Source organism: Apteryx rowi, unplaced genomic scaffold (genome assembly GCF_003343035.1).
Source record: "Apteryx rowi isolate R43461 unplaced genomic scaffold, aptRow1 scaffold_856, whole genome shotgun sequence".
NCBI lineage: Eukaryota > Metazoa > Chordata > Aves > Apterygiformes > Apterygidae > Apteryx > Apteryx rowi.
In genome coordinates, this window is record NW_020451156.1 from 200972 (window position 1) to 219555 (window position 18584).

The window sequence follows — 18584 nt, forward strand, 5'->3', positions numbered from 1 at the left end:
GCAAAAGTAATAGGGTAGGGGGAGGCTCTTGCTGTTCAGGACAGGGTAAGGAGGGAGGCAGTATGGACGCACTTTTCACAGCATGACGCAGCGATGTAGTCCTTAAAAGGAGAGAAAAGAGAACTGCTGCTGCCTACGGCCAAACCACCTTGAAAGCAATAGATATGGGAAGCCAAGCAGAGTTGGGCCTGGTTAGTACTTGGATGAGAGACCGGCTGGGGATACCGGGTGGTGGAGGCTTTTTTTGCATTTTCATTTCTCAGGGTGAGCAGCTGCTTTACCCCTTCCAAATGCTGGGCAGGAGGAAACCTGCCCGCTAATGCTTTTGCTCTCCTATTCGTGCTGTTCCCCCCCCTCCAGCTCCAGCATGCTCTGCACCACCGTGACCAGCCGCCTCCTGCCTCGCTTTCCCCTGTGCTCTGCCCCGGATGCCCGGGAGGGGCTGCGGGGGTCGAGGAGGCCCCACGCCGGGCCGGGGCGGTCAGGCGGCGGCGCAGGGCGGGGCAGCCCCGGCGGGGCAGTCAGCTGACGCCGCCGTGTCATGGGACGGCGGGTTGAGGAGCGCCTTGTCCGCCGCTGCTTCCTCCCTGCCCGGTGCTGCACGTCATGCTGCGGCTCCTGCTCCCGCTGGCCGGCTTGGCGGCGCTCCTCCGGGCCGCGGTGAGTCCCCTCGCCTCCCCCCCAGCGCTCCCGCCCCGCGGAGGGCCCCGGGGATTCGGCGGTGCGGCTCGCGTCTCCCGCCGCGGCCCCTGCGCCGGCGGTTGGGAGCGGCCGTTGGAAGGGGGGTGGGGGCGGGGCGGCCGTTGGGAGCGGCCCCGAGCTTTGAGGGATGCCGCAGGGGCGCCGGCATGGCTTCGCCGCCCCCGGAGGAAGGAGGATGCTGTCTGGGCTGTTTTTTTTTTTTTTTTTTTTAAATAACGATTAACTCTGGTTCATTACTAACTCATTAGTGATTTATGATTCATGGCTGCTGTTATTTGGGGTGCAGATGTCTGGCTTTCCTGCTGTCCCTAGGTGGAAATTGCCAGGGGGAGGTGCGGCTGCAAAAAGAGGTCTGGGACGGGGAGGGCCGAAGTGTGGTGTTGGCTGCTCTGCCCGTGCCCCTCCCCCCCCCCCCCCCCCACGCAGCGGCCGGGGGTCTCTTAGCTGACTTTCATTTTGGGGGGGGAAGTGCTGAGAGCTTCTTCCCTTCACATAAGGAGAGGTGTTGTGCTTCCTCAGTCGTGGAGGTGACGGATTGCCTTGGTTGCTGCTTTTTGGGATAGCTCTGCTACCCTCACGTGCCGGCCGAAGCGGTTCTGCTACGCGTGCTCCTGCCACCATTTGGGCTTTGCTTTTGAAAATGCTGTATTATCGGGCCTAACTAAGCAACCCCTGGGGCGGGGGAGGGGACACGGAGCTGCAGTTACCTGATACCTCCGCTCCATTAGGTGATCACACGGGAAAACGTGCATTTTCTGTGGTGTGTGGGAAGAGGGAGTTAACAGCCTCCCCCCTTCTGCCCCTTTTTAGCATCGCCTGTTTTGTTGCTTCTTTGTTCGTGTGCCAGTGTGCCTAGCCAAAGGCCTAGGGAAATCCTTAATCTTTACAAACGTTGTGAGAGCCCTGCTTTGGCACTTGGGCTTTGAGTTTGAAGCAAACTGTTGGAGTTATTTTGATGCCTGTTTTTGATTGAGTGATGCAAAGATGGTTAAAGCAATGTGAAAAGTAGCATAGCTCCATGAGAGACGTTTATCAAAGGGAATATTCAAAAAGTTATGATCTTGGAGAGAGGTAGGCTTATGACAGGTGGTGGATAAGACCAGTGGAAAACTGATACCAAATTTAGTAGTATTAGAATGGGAGCACTTGGTGAAACTAATAGATAAGTTAAAAATTGATAAAGTACTTTATAAAGCAGATAGTGAATTTCTGGAATTTGCTGTTGCAGGAGGCTGTAGAAGCAGACCGTATCAACAGCTTCAAAAAAGGATTAGACAAATTAATGAACGCCAGGTTCTTAAATAACATACTAAAAGGACTAGGCAGGGGTGTGCCCTCTAACATGCCTAATGTAACAGCTGTGGCTACTGCAGGGATATATGGACCACAGAAGATGGCCAGGGTCATGTGATTTCTTTAAATAACACTTCCTATTGCTGCTCTTGAGACAGAATAAGATCTGGTGTCTAGTGGTACCATGGACGTGACCCAGTAGGGCATTATCTAAGATAAGAGTTCTTATCTTTCTAGCTTTATTTATTTTCTGTAAAAGCAAGTATGTAAAATAGTACCATTTTTTGTAAGAATGGTGTTGTAACAGCTAAGAAGGCTTGAGGAGTTGAGACTTTCTCTGTCAACCTATAGCTCCCTGACCAATCAGTGAGAGATAGGGTCTTGCAAAATCCTGGCTTAGTCCTTAAAAATCTGGTAGGGACCTGTCTTCACTGTGGTGTTAATGTTCCTTTAACTTGGGAAGGTGCATGCTACAGATTAGCATTCGGGCCCACCTGAGTTTGTAGATTTCTAAGCTCAAGCTCACTGCATAACCTTACAGGGCTGCTTTCATGTCCTAGTTCTGCAGTATTTTTGGCTGTAATGATTGCTTGCTTTTCCTCTAGTTAAGTATGGACTGAGAGACAGGAAGCGTTTTGAAAGTAAGTACATGCTGCTATGTGGCTTGAACTAAGGTAGTTGCATCACCTCAAAGAAACTTGATCACTATTGTAGGTAATGAAAGACCTTCCTTGCTTTTTCTGCTTTGATTAAAATAAAATAGCAGGGTTTATTTTAAATAAAAATACACAAACTGTACCAGAGTAGGAACACTGTGAACTCTGAGCAAAATACAATGCAAAACTGGGAATTCCAGTATAATTCAAGCATAACTGATGCTTAATTATTTATTTTTAATCTGGGAGTAGGCATGCATTACTTTTTAGTGCTCCCTTTCCTTCTAAAGACGATGTTTCAATCCTTTTCAACTTAATAGCATCCTGCTAGACCAGGATGTGCTGAAACAGGTATCAAGTCTTAGGAACCATACATGTGGCAGAAGTAAGCAGCAAAACACAATGTGGATTTCACTGTTCCTACCAATTTTGAGAACTTTGGGTAATTCTTACTCACAACTGAAGACAAGGATATCTCTTAATACATCATCTGCAGTTTCTAGGGCTACAGTTGCATCTGGTAGTCACTCTAGCGGGGATTTCACTGCTGCTGTAGTACGTGTTAGTAAAGCCTCTTGTGTTCAGTAAGGACAATGTACAGTGATATCTGCTTTTGAAATGGAGCCAACTGCTTGAGAAGAACAGGAAGCACATGTACTGGGTTAACAGGAGAAACAGCTTGGTCAGAGGACATGTACAGGGTTTTCAAATGCTCTAATGATTGTTTCCAGAAATCGTTGTATCATTGTTGTGATCTGCTGCCAACTCTTACAAGGAAGTATTAATGAGGCACTATCATTAAAAAAAAAAAAAAGAAAAAAGAAAAAGATGAGGGGTCCTTGAGGGAGGCAGACAGAAAGCTTAGAACTGGGCTGTCAGAATCCAGTGTTTTCAGGTATCTGATTTACTTTGCATCAGTACATCTCCTCCCTGTTTTTATGATAGTGATTCTGCATGACCCAGTGTCCTGGGTGGATCGTGCACAGTAATAATTCTTTGGTTGTAGCCTGGGAAAAAGGGGATGTATGTAATGTTTTAAAAAGGCTGATACTGGTTCCTGGTTGCAGGCTTTGTTCACCCAAGGCATCCCTTCATAACCACATTATTGCCTGCTGGAGACTCCTGCAGAACAGAAGGGAACTGTCAGGAAGCAAAGATGATCTCCTTCAAGCAACTGCCCCTTGAAGTGAAGGCTGCAGTGGCTGCAGGAGTGGTTTTCTTCTCCATGGTGCTATCGCGGAGCTACCTGGCAGAACAACTGGAGCTCAAGACACGACGCTGGCTCCTCAGGTTGCAGATGGCACTATTTGCTAACGCGCTTATGTTGATAGGATCTCGTCATGTGTGGAGAAGCACAGTCACCATGTTCTCCAGGTCGTCGGTTGCTAGCTCCTTCTGTTTCATGCCATGGAAAGTAGCTGTGTTGATGTTTCTAGCTTTGGCACATTCAAGCTTCTTTACATTGCTGTTTCTTGTTGCAGAAGAGCCCTATTTCTTTTCTTTAGCTGCCTACACTTGCCTAGGGGCCTATATCATTCTTATCTTCTTTCTCTTCACTCTAGGCTCTGTAGAGCAGGCTTATAAGTTCTTGGCTGGGAGAGGTGCTAAGGCAGGCAGTGGCAATAAGAATAGCAGAACAGCGATGAAGCCAGTTTTGGCAGTCATGCTGACTGTTGTGCTGACTGTTGTTGGGCTGTTAAATGCTTCCCGGCCTCCGACTGTGAATTCTGTGGAGGTTCCAGTTCACAAGCTGCCGTCAACGATGAATAATCTGAAAGTGGTATTGCTTTCAGATATCCATCTGGGGCCTACAGTTGGGAAGACCAAGCTTGCCATGATTGTGAGAATGGTTAAGGCTTTGAAACCAGATATCACAGTGATTGTTGGGGACCTGACAGACTCCGAGGTGGATATCATACGACCTGCTGTTGAGCCTCTTGGAGAACTTAATTCCCCTTTAGGGACTTACTTTGTCACAGGAAACCATGAGTACTACACATCAGATGTTGGCAACTGGTTTGAACTGTTGAAATCATTTAACATTCGGCCACTCCACAATGAGAACGTGAAGATTGTTTCACCGAAGAACACTGACGACTGGTTATGCCTGGCTGGTGTTGATGATATTGAGGCAGATGTATTACGCTACTCAGGGCATGGCATGGATTTAAAAAAAGCTCTCAGTGATTGTAGCAGTGAACATGCAATAGTGCTGTTAGCTCATCAGCCAATTGCTGCAAAATGGGCCCTTCAAGAGAGACCAGACATAAATTTAATCCTCTCTGGCCATACTCACGGAGGGCAGATGTTCCCGCTAAATGCTGGGGCTTATTTTCTGAATCCCTTCTTTGTTGGCTTGTACAAAGTTGGGCAGAACACCTTTGTCTATGTCAGCCCAGGGACGATGTACTTTGGAATACCCATGAGGTTGGGCAGCAGAGCTGAAATAACAGAGATAATTCTGCATTCTCCTTGAGGAGTCTCCCAGTTGACAGACTTCTGCCATCTTTGTTGGTCAGTATATTGGCTCTTTTGCTCTGGAAGCAAATCCTTTTTCAGGGAAGTCGGAGAAGATGTGTTCGGGTGGACACATCCATCAGCTTCTCTTAAGTTTGAGGAGAAAATATTAACTGTATTAGGCCTATTCAACAAATTGGGGCATGTTAAAATGCTGAAGAAATTAATTCTTTGAGTTCATTACTATTGAGGTTCTGCATTTAAAGATAACACTGATGTCATGGAGATAATGTCTGTACTGTGCATGTTTAGTAATATCTGTATCCTGTGGCTAGTTCATGTTCCACTGTTTACCTTATTATGTATTAGGCAGCTGCCCTGTTTAGATGTCAGACAGGTGAAGTTCTGACCTCTTGCATTGACATGACACATGCATGTTTTGCGGAGGGCACTGCAGAGTGTCTGTTGAGTATGTAAACTCTAGAAGCCTTAGGCTAAAAGTGTTACTGGAAGAGAACATGTTTTTTGACTGAGACGGGTAGCCTTAGACCACCTGTTCCACTATCTATCTGTAGCATGCAGTGGGGCTTCCAGTCTGAGTGGCTTACCTATAAAATAAGGTACCAGGTAGCTGTGTTCCACAGTTCTTAAGATTTGTTTTTTTCCAGCCGAAAACCTGGGGAGACTGGTATTAAAGGGTGGAAGTAGCTGTCTTTCTGCAGGCCTTTTCCACAGAATAATTGGGCACCTAGAAATTATTTAATGAAATTTGCCCTAATAAAAGCATATGGAAAGCAAACCCTTAATTAACAGAAATTCTATTGCTGTCTGAGCATTCAGTACCTCTTTGCTGCAAAGCACAAAATCCAAAGGTGAAATACAGAGCCTCTTTTCTCCCCATTCTGTATTTTTTTGTTTATGCTTGATTCCTCTTTTCTGTGATTCTTCTCTTAGAAGAGTAAGGAGAGACTACTGGAAAATGATGCAAATGATGTTCAATATGTTAATGCCTGAAACTTTGAATTTCTCTTAAGGTTTTTATATTTCAAGTAAGTGGTGTCCTTTTTAAGAAAACTAAACTTCACAGAAAGTAACTTTCCTTAATAGTATTTGCATATTGGCATCCTGGTTCTCTGATATACACACAACAGAACAACAGGATAATGAGGAATGGGGAATTTGTCTGTCTTTCCTAGAAGGGTCTAACATAAATTAATATAATTCTGGGAAATTTGATAGACTAAAAAAAAAATTAGTAAAAACTTTCTTGCTTTCCTAGCTTTATGTTCTTGTTAGAGAACCAGAATGCAAATTAATGAGCAGGTATTATCCAGACTGATGAAACAGTTTGCTTTATTTCCTCCTCTCTCCTTCCCTTCCACCTCATCGTAGCAATATGAAATGCCACRGACAACGTAAGCCGGGGAATCCTGCCCCTGCCTCTGACTCTGGGGCATGCAGCTGCAGCCACAGGGGCTCGTGCTCTGCCTTCCTGCCCCCCGGTACCGAGCCGAGTGGCACGGGGCAAGGGTTTAGTGCTTATCCAGGAGCCCAAGGACAGCAAGACCAAAGCTGGGGCGTTCAGTCTTCTCCTGCCTTCCTGTGTGATTCTGAACCAGACACTTTTATTGTTCAGCTCTTGTTGTCATTTTGCTGGGGGGTGGGAGGGAGGAGTACCATAGGCTTTATAAAGGTGCATTTTTCCTGTAAGTGAAATTTTGAAGTTTCATTTCATCCACTCCCTTCAGCCCCCCAAGCTTGAATTTCTACCTGCTAAACTATTTTTGTGTCCTGCTGCTGTGTAAGAACATCTTTCATTTTTGCTTACAGGAATATTGAGAAATACCATAAGAGCATATTAGCAAATATAGTATGTGCATTGGAAGACTGTTCAAAAAGCTGGGGAAGTCAGCCTTCTTTTAGTCTGAAAATTTAGCATCTGAGCAGCCAGGCTGTTTACTTGCTGGACTAAATCATTTCAGTTTCACAGTACCTATAATTTTGTAAACTGTTTTTATGCTTTTGCAACAATATCCGCTTAAGTATCCTGCAGTTTCCACATGTATTTAACACTGCTCATTGTCTTTGTGGGGGGTCCTTTTGGCTGCTTTTACCATCAGTGACTTAGGGATGTCAAATAGGCTTATGTAGGGAGAGGCTCCATATCCTGTGGCCTCTCTTTTTCTTATCAAAATGCCTGCTGTTAAAAGCTGTGTTCCACATTTAATAGTGCAGAGTGTTCCCTCTAGGCCAGTAGTCCAGGAAGCTATTTTTCATTTGTTACCATGATAAGCAGACTCATTGTTTAGCTAGTTTTTTTTTTTAATCAGGAGGCTTTTGTGGGAACTGGCCAAAGATAATGTTAATTTCCCAGTGAGCTAGTATGATCCCCCCCCCCTTTCTTATTTCTCTCCTCGTTCTGCCCAAATGTACGCAAAAGCCTGGCTAGAAGTGGTCCTACCCCCACCCTGACAAATGCACAGGTGACTTCTGCGTTGCTTTGTGTGTATGTGTTTCTCAGAAGCTCTTTGTTGTGTATTCATTTCATAAGTTTATTGAGTTSTCCCAGTGTAATAGGTTGTTGTTGTTTTAACTCCCCCAAAAGCTAGTTTGCTCAATGATTAGTTACCACTTAAAACATTTTCTTTCTGTGCCAAAACATTTCAAAGCCTTTTTTTTTGTAAGTATAAATGGGAAAATATCCTATATAAACCTTTTTTTTTGATAGTAAGAGGAAATTAATCTTTTCTAAAATCTAAGATGGCAGTCCCTAATTGTCTTTGAAATCTTTTTCTATGCTTGTTCCAGTTTGACTTGGATATGTGTGATTTAGACCTGTGTTCAGTATTCCAGATGAAAGAATTTGTTGTGCTGCTTATTTTGTAGTTTTTCAGTAATTTTTTGTAATTTTTTGTGTGGAATGTGTATGCGCTGGAGAACTTAACCAAAAGAATATATATTTCTTCCTACCACAAAGCCAGTTCATTTTTGGGGAGGGGGGGTGTTAAGCACTGTCAGAATAATGTCAGAATAGAATAATCACTTGTGAAAGTTATATTTATTATAGTATATGATCAGTGGAGAGTGGATTTGAAAATGTGTTAATTGTGGTATAACAAATGCTTTAAAAATTGGGATTTAATAAAACTTTATTCACTTGTCAAGAAAGATGCCTCTAATGATCTTTTATTTTGTAACAGTATTTATTGTAGGAGTTTGTACAGAACATTTTTAACACACAAATTCTATTTATCAACAAAAAGCTACCTACTGTGAGTCTGGCTAGTTTTGGATAATCTTAAACCCTCACTCCTAAGCAAGGCAGGGAGGAAAATGAGAAAGGTAAGGCCACTATTAAATTTGCGCAATGCCTACTATTGGGAAGAAATGCAAGCTAAAGGATGAGGATATGGGGCAGAGAAGAGGAACCACTGCCAGGGCAGAGAAAGGATACTAAGGAGTCTCTGGGGAGGAGCAGAAAAAACATGAGTGGTTTGTGTTTATCGATTTCGATACTTCTGATACAGCTTTTGGGTGGAGGAAGAGCTTTGAAAGAGGGAGTTCTGTTTTTGAATGATCTATATAAGAGATGCTACAAATCTTCGTAGGTGGAGGGGCTTATTGAGGATTTGTATCCACATTTATCTCAGTTCCAAATAAGAAAAAAAAAAAACTTTCCTGTATATTTGGAGAACAGGAGATTCTAGCCACTGCTAAATGGCCAATACATTTTTATGTGCTGAAACTGTAGGAAAAGTGTTTTCTAAGTTGAGAAAAATATACATTAGACACCATTCAGAGCATTAAGGTTGCAAAAACATGCACTTACTTGGTTTAAGAAAGGACATTCCTCAGTTCCGCCCTTTTCCATGTGAGTATGCTCTTAAGGTATGAAATGTGACATTATACCAATGTATCCAAGGGCTTGAATTTCCAACTGGGCATCAGTTTGATATAGTATGAATGAGCTGGCAGCCTAAGCTGTGCGCAGTTAAGTTGTACCTGTTAAATCTGCTTACCAAACTAGCAGACCCACTACCTCATCTTCTAGACAGATGCAGAGAATTCATTCCTGCAGTATATTCCCAATCATGAATATACAATATTGACAGATCCAGGCATAAATTTGTGATGAGAACCATTTTGTCTTCATTGCAAGCCCTAGATTGCACGCCGGTAAATAATGGGTAGAGTCATGCACTGACAATAAGGGAGGCCTGTGCACTACAGGCAGTGAATGAGGTAAATCTGGGTGTGTGTTTTTTTGTTTTAAATAATACTGTATCATGAGGTTTATGTACAAGGAAGGCGATTTACTGTTATGTTTGCAGCCTTAAAAGCATTGTCCTTAACTGTTAACCGGTTCAGTGATGATCACTTTCATAACTGATACCTTCCTCTTACTGTCTGAAGAAATTCTTGTTTCTCTGCCAGAGACGTCTGTCCCCAGTGGAGCTATGTTGAGTCAACTTTCAGCACCTCTCAGCGGCTCTCTGCCATAAACAAAGCAAGTGGCTCTTCCACAGGCTTTTGATGTGGTTAGTCTGAGTGAGGGAGTTAGAGAGGGGAACAGCAGTAATTTATTTGGACTTTCTTTTTTTATTTCCAAAGCTTTTAATAATTATATCTGCAAGATAAAATTAAAATCACTATATAAAGTCAAGAAATGCCAGAATAGATTGCAAACATAGTGGTCTCTCCTGGTTGCTCCCTCTTTTTTTCTTTTTTCAATAGTATTATTGTAGAATTGTGTTGCTGCACCTGGGTTCTGGGTTTCATTTACTCTCAATAATTCTGATGCGGTCAACTCTGCATTAATGCCAGGACTTGCCACGGTGCCATAGAGTAGCAAATGTCAGAAGAATGTGAAACATCTTCTGCTTGCTGTTCATAAGGGTGAATGGTTTCCTTATGGGATATACACAGAGCATTCCCATCCTAGTGCAATATCCCCAAGAATCAAGATGTAGGCTATAAATTAAAAATCTGCAAAATGTCACTTTGGTCTAAATTGAAAGAAAAGTCAACAGACCAGTACATATCTCTGCATTGTTTGCAGCGATAAGTTAGTTGAGGTTTAACAGGCTGGAGTTATTACAACAACGTAATTTCCCAGGGAGAACCCCCACATTTGAGTTACTTTTGTCCCAGAGCATTTGGTGACGTATTGTTTGTATTTCTTAGCTCTCTAAGGCCCCGATTTTATGGACACCAGGTATGTGCATACCTTTGTTTAGTGGAGAGTTATTTCAATTTCTGTGGAACTATTTTTGTTAAGCAATGTTAAGAATGTGGCTGTGTTTGTGCAACTAGGGCTTAAAAAGCTTCCACTGTGCAGATACTTTGCAGTCTCTTCAGTCTTATAGTTCTTGTTTCACTGTCAGCTCAGGGCAGTATCTTTTCACATCTGTTTTTATATGGCCATCGCACAAACAATTGCACTTGTTTAGTGTTGGCAGAGTATTGACACAACTTGATTTTAGGTTTTCTATTGAAACATTGCTTATATCATAGTTGCAACTCACTGCAGCCTTCCTTCTCCTTGGAGTTTGTAGCCTTCAAATGTTTGTACAGTGTTACCTCACTCAGTTGTTCCTTTCACTGATAGCCTAAGGATAGGCATGCTTACTCAGTAATTTCTTTCTCTAGTTTTCTGGGGAGTGTAGTTTGTACTCCATCCTGTACTTTGTGCTTTTTGGCCCGTGACACAGCCTGACAGTGCACTGGCTTCTTTTGCTATCTTGTTGCGCTAAGAGCATGCTCTTAGTTGGGGGTAGTGGTGCTGGCCAGAAGTTTCAGGACTTGGAGCTTTGTGGTTATATATGACCGCTGTATTTCAGCCTTTCCATTCCTTTCTCTTTGCTCTTTCTGTAGTTGTACACACTACTGTAACTGAATTATTTACCAGTTAACCGGAAGAAGTGGCTTCATGGGGGAGGTTCTTCACAGCTGTGTTGCCTGTTGGTCCCTGCTTGCCCATGGGCAGAATTCCCCAGGTGATGGATGCTTCTGGTGTAGTGGGGCCACCTGGGGCTGTATGGTGGCTTACATCTCCGTTTCCTTTCCACCTTCATCATTGAATCCATTTCCTAATTGCCAAGGTCCCCTCTCAGTATGGGGCAAGCCAAGGCCCCTCTTTTCCAGGGCAAAACAGGCCAGTGCCTTTCAGCAGCTTTTGGTTTGTTTCACTTGGACCAGTATAACATTGACTGATCGTGCAGGTTTGTTTGTTTTCTTTTCTTTTGATTGATTTCTGGCTTGTTTTCTGATAGATGCATATGACTAACTGATTGACCGTTGCTGAGTTATGATTTTACTTCATAAATTCCTTGTGATTTTTTTTTCTTCCCCTGAAGGGATCTTTTTCTTAAATGTGCTCTGTATTGAATCTAATAAAATGCAAATGCAAAGTCACAGAACATGAAGCCAATCTTAACCAACTGTCTACAGTAGTTTGTGGAGGACAAAATTAATGCTGGTCATAAGGATGACAGAAATATGTGAGAGAGATGTAAGATGTGAGATGTTAAGTGTTTTTTAAGAAAACCTTGAAGGCTCTTTAAAGGCATAGGACTAGGCAATTAAAATAGTTTTCTATTTTTCCTTGTTTTTAGCAAGTTACTTGATGCAAAATAAGTATTGCTGTTGGTCATAGTAGTTTGAATTTTACTAAAAATTATAGGCTCATTTGAGGAGTGATCCTATGTTCCTGAGGTTAAGGTATTTTTCTTATGGGTAGAAAGTGCAGATTCTTATTCCTAATTTTCCTGCTTCTTTTAAGTTCACTAGCTGTAAATGTTTTGGGCATGCTTAGCTGGAAAAGTATTGAAAACAGTAATAGGTAGTCCTTGTGTTTTGGCTTATACTCTTATGTTCATAGATGATATATCCTGTTTAGCAGTGATTCACATATATTTTGGCCAGATGCCTTAGTAAATGTTCTTTTCTCTTCCTCACCACTTTCTCTGCATCTCCAAAAGTGGCTAATCTTTAGTGACTTTCATAAACATATGCAATTTCCCAGACTGATCTATCGAATAATCCTTTACTTATTAGAAACTAAGCTTTCAAACCCTGCACATAACAGTGCCCTGGAGCATTTAGAGTATGGTATTTGTTCCTGGGAAGCACCTGGCTGGCTAGTGCTTCTAGACTTCGGCGTGACATTAAGTTGGAAATAAGGTTGTATTTCCCATACATTCAGTGAGTTGAAATATTGGGTGCCAAATATTGGCATTCACTAAATCAGTAAATCTGTCCTATTTAGTTCAGCATCACTTGTGCTGGTGTAAGCAACTGCAAAATGTATCAATGTAGAGAGATACTACTATATACTCACTTGCTAAAAGTTGAGAACGCATGTGTCATATTTTGGTATAGTACTGAATCCTGTCCTTGCTGCTTAGCTGGCAAATGTGTTGTGTGCAGACCAAAGTCTATTAGGCTCAGCGGGCTACTTATAGAGTGGAGAGTCATGCAACGCCAATTATTGTAACCCTGTTGTACCTTCTATTCTGGACATCCCAGAGTTGTTGTTATAGACCATTTTCCATGTCTTTCATGGCAGAAGAAGCTTATATTTTGTAACTTTTTTTTGTATGCAGAATATACCCCAGAGAAGTTTTGGGATTGATTATGACTGCAACTGCTTTGTCAAGGATGGGAGACCTTTCCGTTACATCTCAGGTAGCATTCACTACTCACGGATTCCCCGGTATTACTGGAAAGACCGCCTGTTGAAGATGAAGATGGCAGGGCTTGATGCTATTCAAACGTAAGTAGCCAGTGACTTTCAAAATAATTTGCAGGCCTGGGAAACCTACGTGAAGCAGTCAGGTGGGATGCTACCATCACTATTTATTTATTAAATAGTAGGTGAAAAAGCTCTGCAGAAGTGAAGGGTGGTACCAGATGACCTCTAACAGCTTACCCTGGGACAACTTGACAAGTTATAGCTAACAATCTACTTTTCTGCTTATAGGCACCACCTCTTGCTTCACAATGTGGTATATAAATGCAATCTGAAACAAATAGTCAGATGGTGAACTTTGGCAGCTGAGGAACAGACTGATTATGTGCTCTGTGTCTGCCAAGGGCATTGTAATCTCCGGTAAAAAGGCAAACTAAATGAGAGGACACAGTAACTTCTCAATACAGCCTAGGTTTTATTGCCTTGAAGCCTGGAAAATGTTGACAAGACCTGCAGTAATATTTAAAGCTACTTTACCAGGATTATTTAAATTTAGGGAAATAGTGGGGAAATAGGTGTGTGGTGTTTTTTTTAAAGACAGGTTAAGCAGCTTTTAGTTGTGGGGAGGTGGTATAGGAAAGAGCATGTGGAAGTTGTGTGTACCAAACCTTTCGTGCATCTTTCTTGTCTTTCCTACCTGTTCGTGTCCTTGCTGCAGTAGGCGAGGCGCAGATGAAAGAACGCAGCCTGCTCTGTTATTTTTGCCAGAGTTTCCTTTACAAAGGAAGAGGAGTTGTGGAGAGATGAATTGGCACAGTCTTTTCAAGCAATGGTTGCAATTGCCACGCATGACTTCTTTCCTAAATCGTTACAGGGCTTAGAGCTTCTCTTTGAAACATCCTCTTCTTGTGCTATGGCCTGCCAGACAGCGTTGGTTCTGGAGCTGCAGCGGACAGATAATCCTGCAGTCTAGGACAGTTTGTTCAGTGGGATTGTCACAATCTCTGGTTCTGCTCCCTTGGAACCTATTTTTGGTTTGACCTGCATGTTGCAGGGTTACTTAGTACGATTGGATGTATTTAGTAAGGGTTAGTATGTGAAGAAAAGATGGCAGGGAAGCAAAAAGATGCTTTTTTCAAATTTGGGTTTCTCAGTTTGGGGGTTTGTGTGTGTGCATGCACAGGTGTCTTAAAACTCTCCTCTGTGTTGTGCTGGTGTAGTGGCTTTTTGTTTGTTCATTTTGTTTTGGTTTTCTGATGAACCAGGTGAGCACATTCTACCTTTTCCTTGCATGAGAACAAAGGGGTTAAGCAACACGCTTGCTGAGGACTGTCAGAAAAAAATTGCTGAGAAGTGCCCATGTAGTTAATTTTTACTGAAGTAAAAGAAATCTCAAACAGACCTCAAAATTATATCTTCTTGGTGTCTTTCTTGAAGATCAGTCTAGGTTCCAACACTGTGTCCGTGACTCTCCTATGATCTGTAGTGCCTCATATTTCACTTATGTCTCTGATTTATATTCCTTTCCCTCACCTCAAAACACACACATACATCTTTAGTGCCTTCTGTTCTTTTACAGCTTTTTCAAGTGGTCCCCTCCCTGTTTCTTTGAATTTGCCTATTAATTTCATTGCTGCATTACTGGTCTTATTCAGTAGGCATCTTTTTTTCCATTCCCCTCCTGTCACTGTTATTAGCAAAATTGCTGCAGAGGTTTTTTTTCGCTGTTGATTTCTTTTCCTTCCTTTTATAATTCATTGCTTCCCCTTCTTCTTCCTCATGTAATTGCTTACTTTTCTTTTTCCTTTCTTTTGGTTATTGCTACCTCTTATTCTTACACTTCACTGTTCTGCATTACTGTCCTTCTGCTAAGCAGGAAGGAGTAGAGGTTGCTTTGTGTTGCTGGTGTCCGTTGATCTCTACTGGTCTTGAAAGGTGAGTTGTTTGTGTTTATGTATAGAAGAGAAGCTGCAGCTAGTGAGTGTTGCCTTAAGGCTCTGTTATTTGAGGCTGCAGCCTTAGATGTTGCTGGATCAGAGAGGATAGACAACAGGTTTTTCCTGAACCTCCTTTTCTCTTTATAAAGCTGCCTAGGATTCTTTAACTTTTTCCTCCACCATTTCTTATCTTTGGATTTCTTCTAGTATTGGGATAGATAACTTGTAAATGTGTGTCTTATAAGCAGAAGGTACTGTAGTGCCTTGCATTTTCTGCAAGAATCAAATACATGCATCTTTTCATTTGACATGGATCTGTCTCTCTAGATGCTAAAAACCTTTTGTGTTTCTTTAAAGTACGCAGATAATCAGGTATTACTGCTCCTGATTACTGAGATGAAGCAATAATTTTTCATTTTACCCAAAGTAATTCTGCTATTTTGTGTGCTTTTTGGTAAAATGGGAATGGAGCTATATTATTGTTTGGTTGTGTTTTTGTTTTCTCTCTGCTCTCCTCTCTTCTGCCTAGTCTTTGTTGCATCAATAAAACTATTAGCAAGGAACTGAGATTCGTGTTGTGTGAAGCTGTTCTGAGATGGGCAACAGCACCGTCAGACCTTCTGGCAGAAGATGACTATAGGACTTTCAGCGTTGGGGGTACTTTCGAAGATTGCCATTTTTGCTGCTTGGGACTGTTCCCACAAGACAGGAAAGGTTCTCATTGCAGTTTACCATATGGGAGCCATTCTGGTTCTTCTCAAGGTGCTCCCTGGGGGGCTCACCACGGCAGAGGAAACGGGATTCTTTAATTACAGGATTGTCCTCGTGAATTTCTCTTGATCAGAGCTAATCAGACCTGCTCTCCTTACTTTCTACATTCCCAAAAGACTAGCTATGCCTCAGTGCATCGTTCAGGTAAGGATTGAGTCAGCAGCTGATGTGGGACTCTTGAATGGGAGAAGTCAGTATGTGTCTGTAGCAGTCTCTACTTGGAAACACCTTAAGCAATAACAGAATATGAGAAAACACATGACAGGGAGCTCAAACTTAGGTTAAAGTTTAAAATATGAAGGGCTAAACCTTCCAAATAGCAGGCTGAAGTTTGATACTGTGCTTGGTGTGATGTCCCAAAAGATGATGGATACCTAGGAACTCCCTTCCCTGCCTCTGCAGGTAGCACACAGAAGCATCTGGTCACGCAACTGCAGTTGTCCTTGTTTTCAGTTCCTCAGCTGTAGTCTATCAAGTACAAATAAATACTATGAAAAACATCTGTGCAGGACTGTAAGTCAGTTTTTTGCATGGAAGCGATAAACACTAGATGGGGCTAAATATTTACAGGACTATAGAAATTAACAGAGAAGCCTCACAGAAGAATCAGCAGTTATGTTACATGCTCATAGAAAGCTGCAGAAAAAATATTTGGGCATTTTATTTGTTTTACTGTATTTGTTGACTAATGGGCAGAGAAAAAACCTGTAGAAACCCCCTCCAGGAAAGAAATGCTGTTTAGAATATCTATTCATAAAGAAATAAACATAATTTACTTTTTTAAAAGACTCATAAATGTGTGATTTAATTAGCATGTATAAAATGCTGCTCTATATAGTTATCAAATGAATATAAGTGATTTAATTTTACACAATATGCAAAAAAACCTAGTACTACAGAGAGAATTATCCTGCACACTAAGGTAGCTATACTGTTTTAGGGGGGGTTGTTTGTTTATTTATTTATTATTTTTGCCTGTTGACATACCTCTAAAATAGGAGGGGAAAACTGTGACTTTTAAACAAAATGAAGGTTATAGTATAAAACTTAGAAATTGGATGTAAATGGAGAGCAAATGTTATTATTCAAATACAGAAGAAATGTCATGTTTCCAGAGAAAATCTTTGAAAAAGGAATGTGGCATTCCGTTATAAATTCATTATTTTATGCCTAAAGTGATACAGTGTTAAGAATTGACTATAAATTTGTGTACTGGTATATAGGAATCTTATAGGAATTATACTTTGCTGATGCTAGTAATCTTGAAGTCAAATAACTTTAGTTTGAAGTCTTTACTAGCTACAGAAAGTATTGAGGGATTAAAGTATATTTGTAATAATTTTTAGGCCAGTGTTTCAAATGCTTATATTATTTAATGAATCATTCTGTAAGAAAGCTTTTCACATAAATGTTTCTCTTCAGTTTCCTCCCTTCTTCTTCACTAAAATTTGACATCTTTCTGGCCCTGTGTGAAGGCCTATAGGAGGTGGGGCCATAAATTAAACCTGTTTCTGGAAGATTTTTTCTGTCTTCTTCCATCTAGAGTGTACAGGAGCTTGAGAGACCTTTTTGTCCCCATCTCAGACAGTATTAAGCATATTTAGACCTTGAGACTTGTTGGTAGGATGAGTTCCTAGAAACTCCCCAATGAATCCATATTTTCATCTATAACGGATTCCAAAGTGCAGTTAAATTAAAGTTAATGCTTTTCTTGTATTAACCTATACTTTACTTACTGGCAGTAAATACTTGCGTAGCGTAAAGAGAAAGCGGTTTAAGCAATTGCTGTCATTCTGTAGCAGTCTTTTAGATGGTGAGAAAGTATTATGATGTTCATCCTTAGTCATCTTTATTTAGCTCAAACAGGTGCAGAGAAAGAGTTGCTACCTAAACATGCCTGTTAATTCATCGCAGAACAAGATTTGTCTCTTACTGCAGTGTCAGGTTGGTGATTCATAGTCAGATGGTGCTTTTCAGCAGAACCTGCAGATCCTTTTTTTCTGTTAATACCACTACCGTAAAACTTCTTTCTCATTTTATATTTTTGTCTTTGCTTTTTCCTTTGCAAGAGACAAGTACAAAGTGCTAAATCTTGATTTGATGTCAGCTGATATTACACCATGATGCTCTTTAATTAAGAGCATTTAGAATCCTAACTGTGTTCTCCAGTGGACTTGCAACTGCTCCCTGTTTGCTAAATGTGCTGTGTATTACATCACCCAGAGCATCAGTGAAAATTTTGAGTCTAGTTAGACCTGCGGTAGATTCCTGGGTTACTTCTTGAAATATCCCATTGCTTTCCTAGCAAATTGTGGGTGGTTATTCTGTGATTAATTTTTGTTCTGTGTTTTGATTATACCAACTAGCCTTTATTTTTCATGTTTGCTTATAGGAATGTTGCACAGGAGAGTACCAAAAGCCTTGCTAAGTCAAGAGACGTCACCTCTTTTACTTTTCCCTAATCCTTTAGGCTAATTTTCCTGTGGAAGAGTGGAATTAGGTCTATATCTTGTTGACAAACCCAGGTTGTTGTTTTTATCACCTCACTGACATTTTTACACTTTGATTGTTCAGTAGCTTTTCTATCATCTTTCCTAGGTTTGGAGTTTGACTGTTTGGCATGTAATTCTCTGGAATATCCTTTCCCACTTTTTTTTTTCTTTTTTTTAGGAATGACACTATCTTCAGTCATATATATATAACTAGGTAATAGTTTTGAAAATAACACAGATAATATGTCTCAGAGCAAAATAAAATTATTCACAGTGATCACCTGGATAATAGTAGATGGAACAGGGAAAACAAGCACAAAATAGGTTTAATGTGTCAAAAGCTAAGAGCTACCGTTTCCACAGCTATTACCTTAAACTATTGTCTCAATAAAAAGTGACTTAATTTAGAAAGTGAAAACAGTTAGTTGCTATGGTGATGTGCTAATTACAATAAAATCAATTTCCTTGATATTGTTTGTACATGGGCTCTTTCAAGTTTGGGAGTAGTAGATGCATTTTTTTATTTGCTTCATGGTACTCTATGGTGTTGGTTTCTTTGAGGTAGTTGGTCATTTTTTTTGTTCTA

The 18584-nt window shown here is 41.3% G+C and overlaps 2 protein-coding genes across 14 annotated transcripts in view; both read left to right on the forward strand.

Moving 5' to 3' along the window:
- The window catches only part of TMPPE (transmembrane protein with metallophosphoesterase domain), a 14761-nt gene extending 2030 nt beyond the window's left edge, over positions 1 to 12731 (forward strand). Inside the window, exons 1-3 of one of the 3 annotated variants that reach the window (XM_026090293.1) lie at positions 578 to 660; positions 3719 to 5165; positions 12713 to 12731. In XM_026090293.1, coding sequence (XP_025946078.1) covers positions 3808 to 5127 — 1320 coding nt within the window. In that variant the 5' untranslated portion in view covers positions 578 to 660; positions 3719 to 3807 and the 3' untranslated portion in view covers positions 5128 to 5165; positions 12713 to 12731. Of the gene's footprint in view, positions 1 to 577; positions 661 to 3718; positions 8268 to 12712 lie in introns of those variants that run through there. The other 2 variants (XM_026090291.1, XM_026090292.1) reach the window with 2 other exon arrangements.
- GLB1 (galactosidase beta 1) overlaps positions 41 to 18584 on the forward strand; it is a 63768-nt gene continuing 45224 nt past the window's right edge. For 9 of the 11 annotated variants that reach the window (XR_003257608.1, XR_003257609.1, XM_026090282.1 and 6 more), the window contains exons 1-2: positions 548 to 660; positions 12713 to 12882. Coding sequence is in view for 9 of the 11 variants with exons in the window: in XM_026090282.1 (XP_025946067.1) it covers positions 607 to 660; positions 12713 to 12882 (224 nt within the window). In the remaining 2 variants the exon portion in view is untranslated. Of the gene's footprint in view, positions 192 to 547; positions 661 to 3982; positions 4062 to 12712; positions 12883 to 18584 lie in introns of those variants that run through there. The other 2 variants (XM_026090283.1, XM_026090285.1) reach the window with 2 other exon arrangements.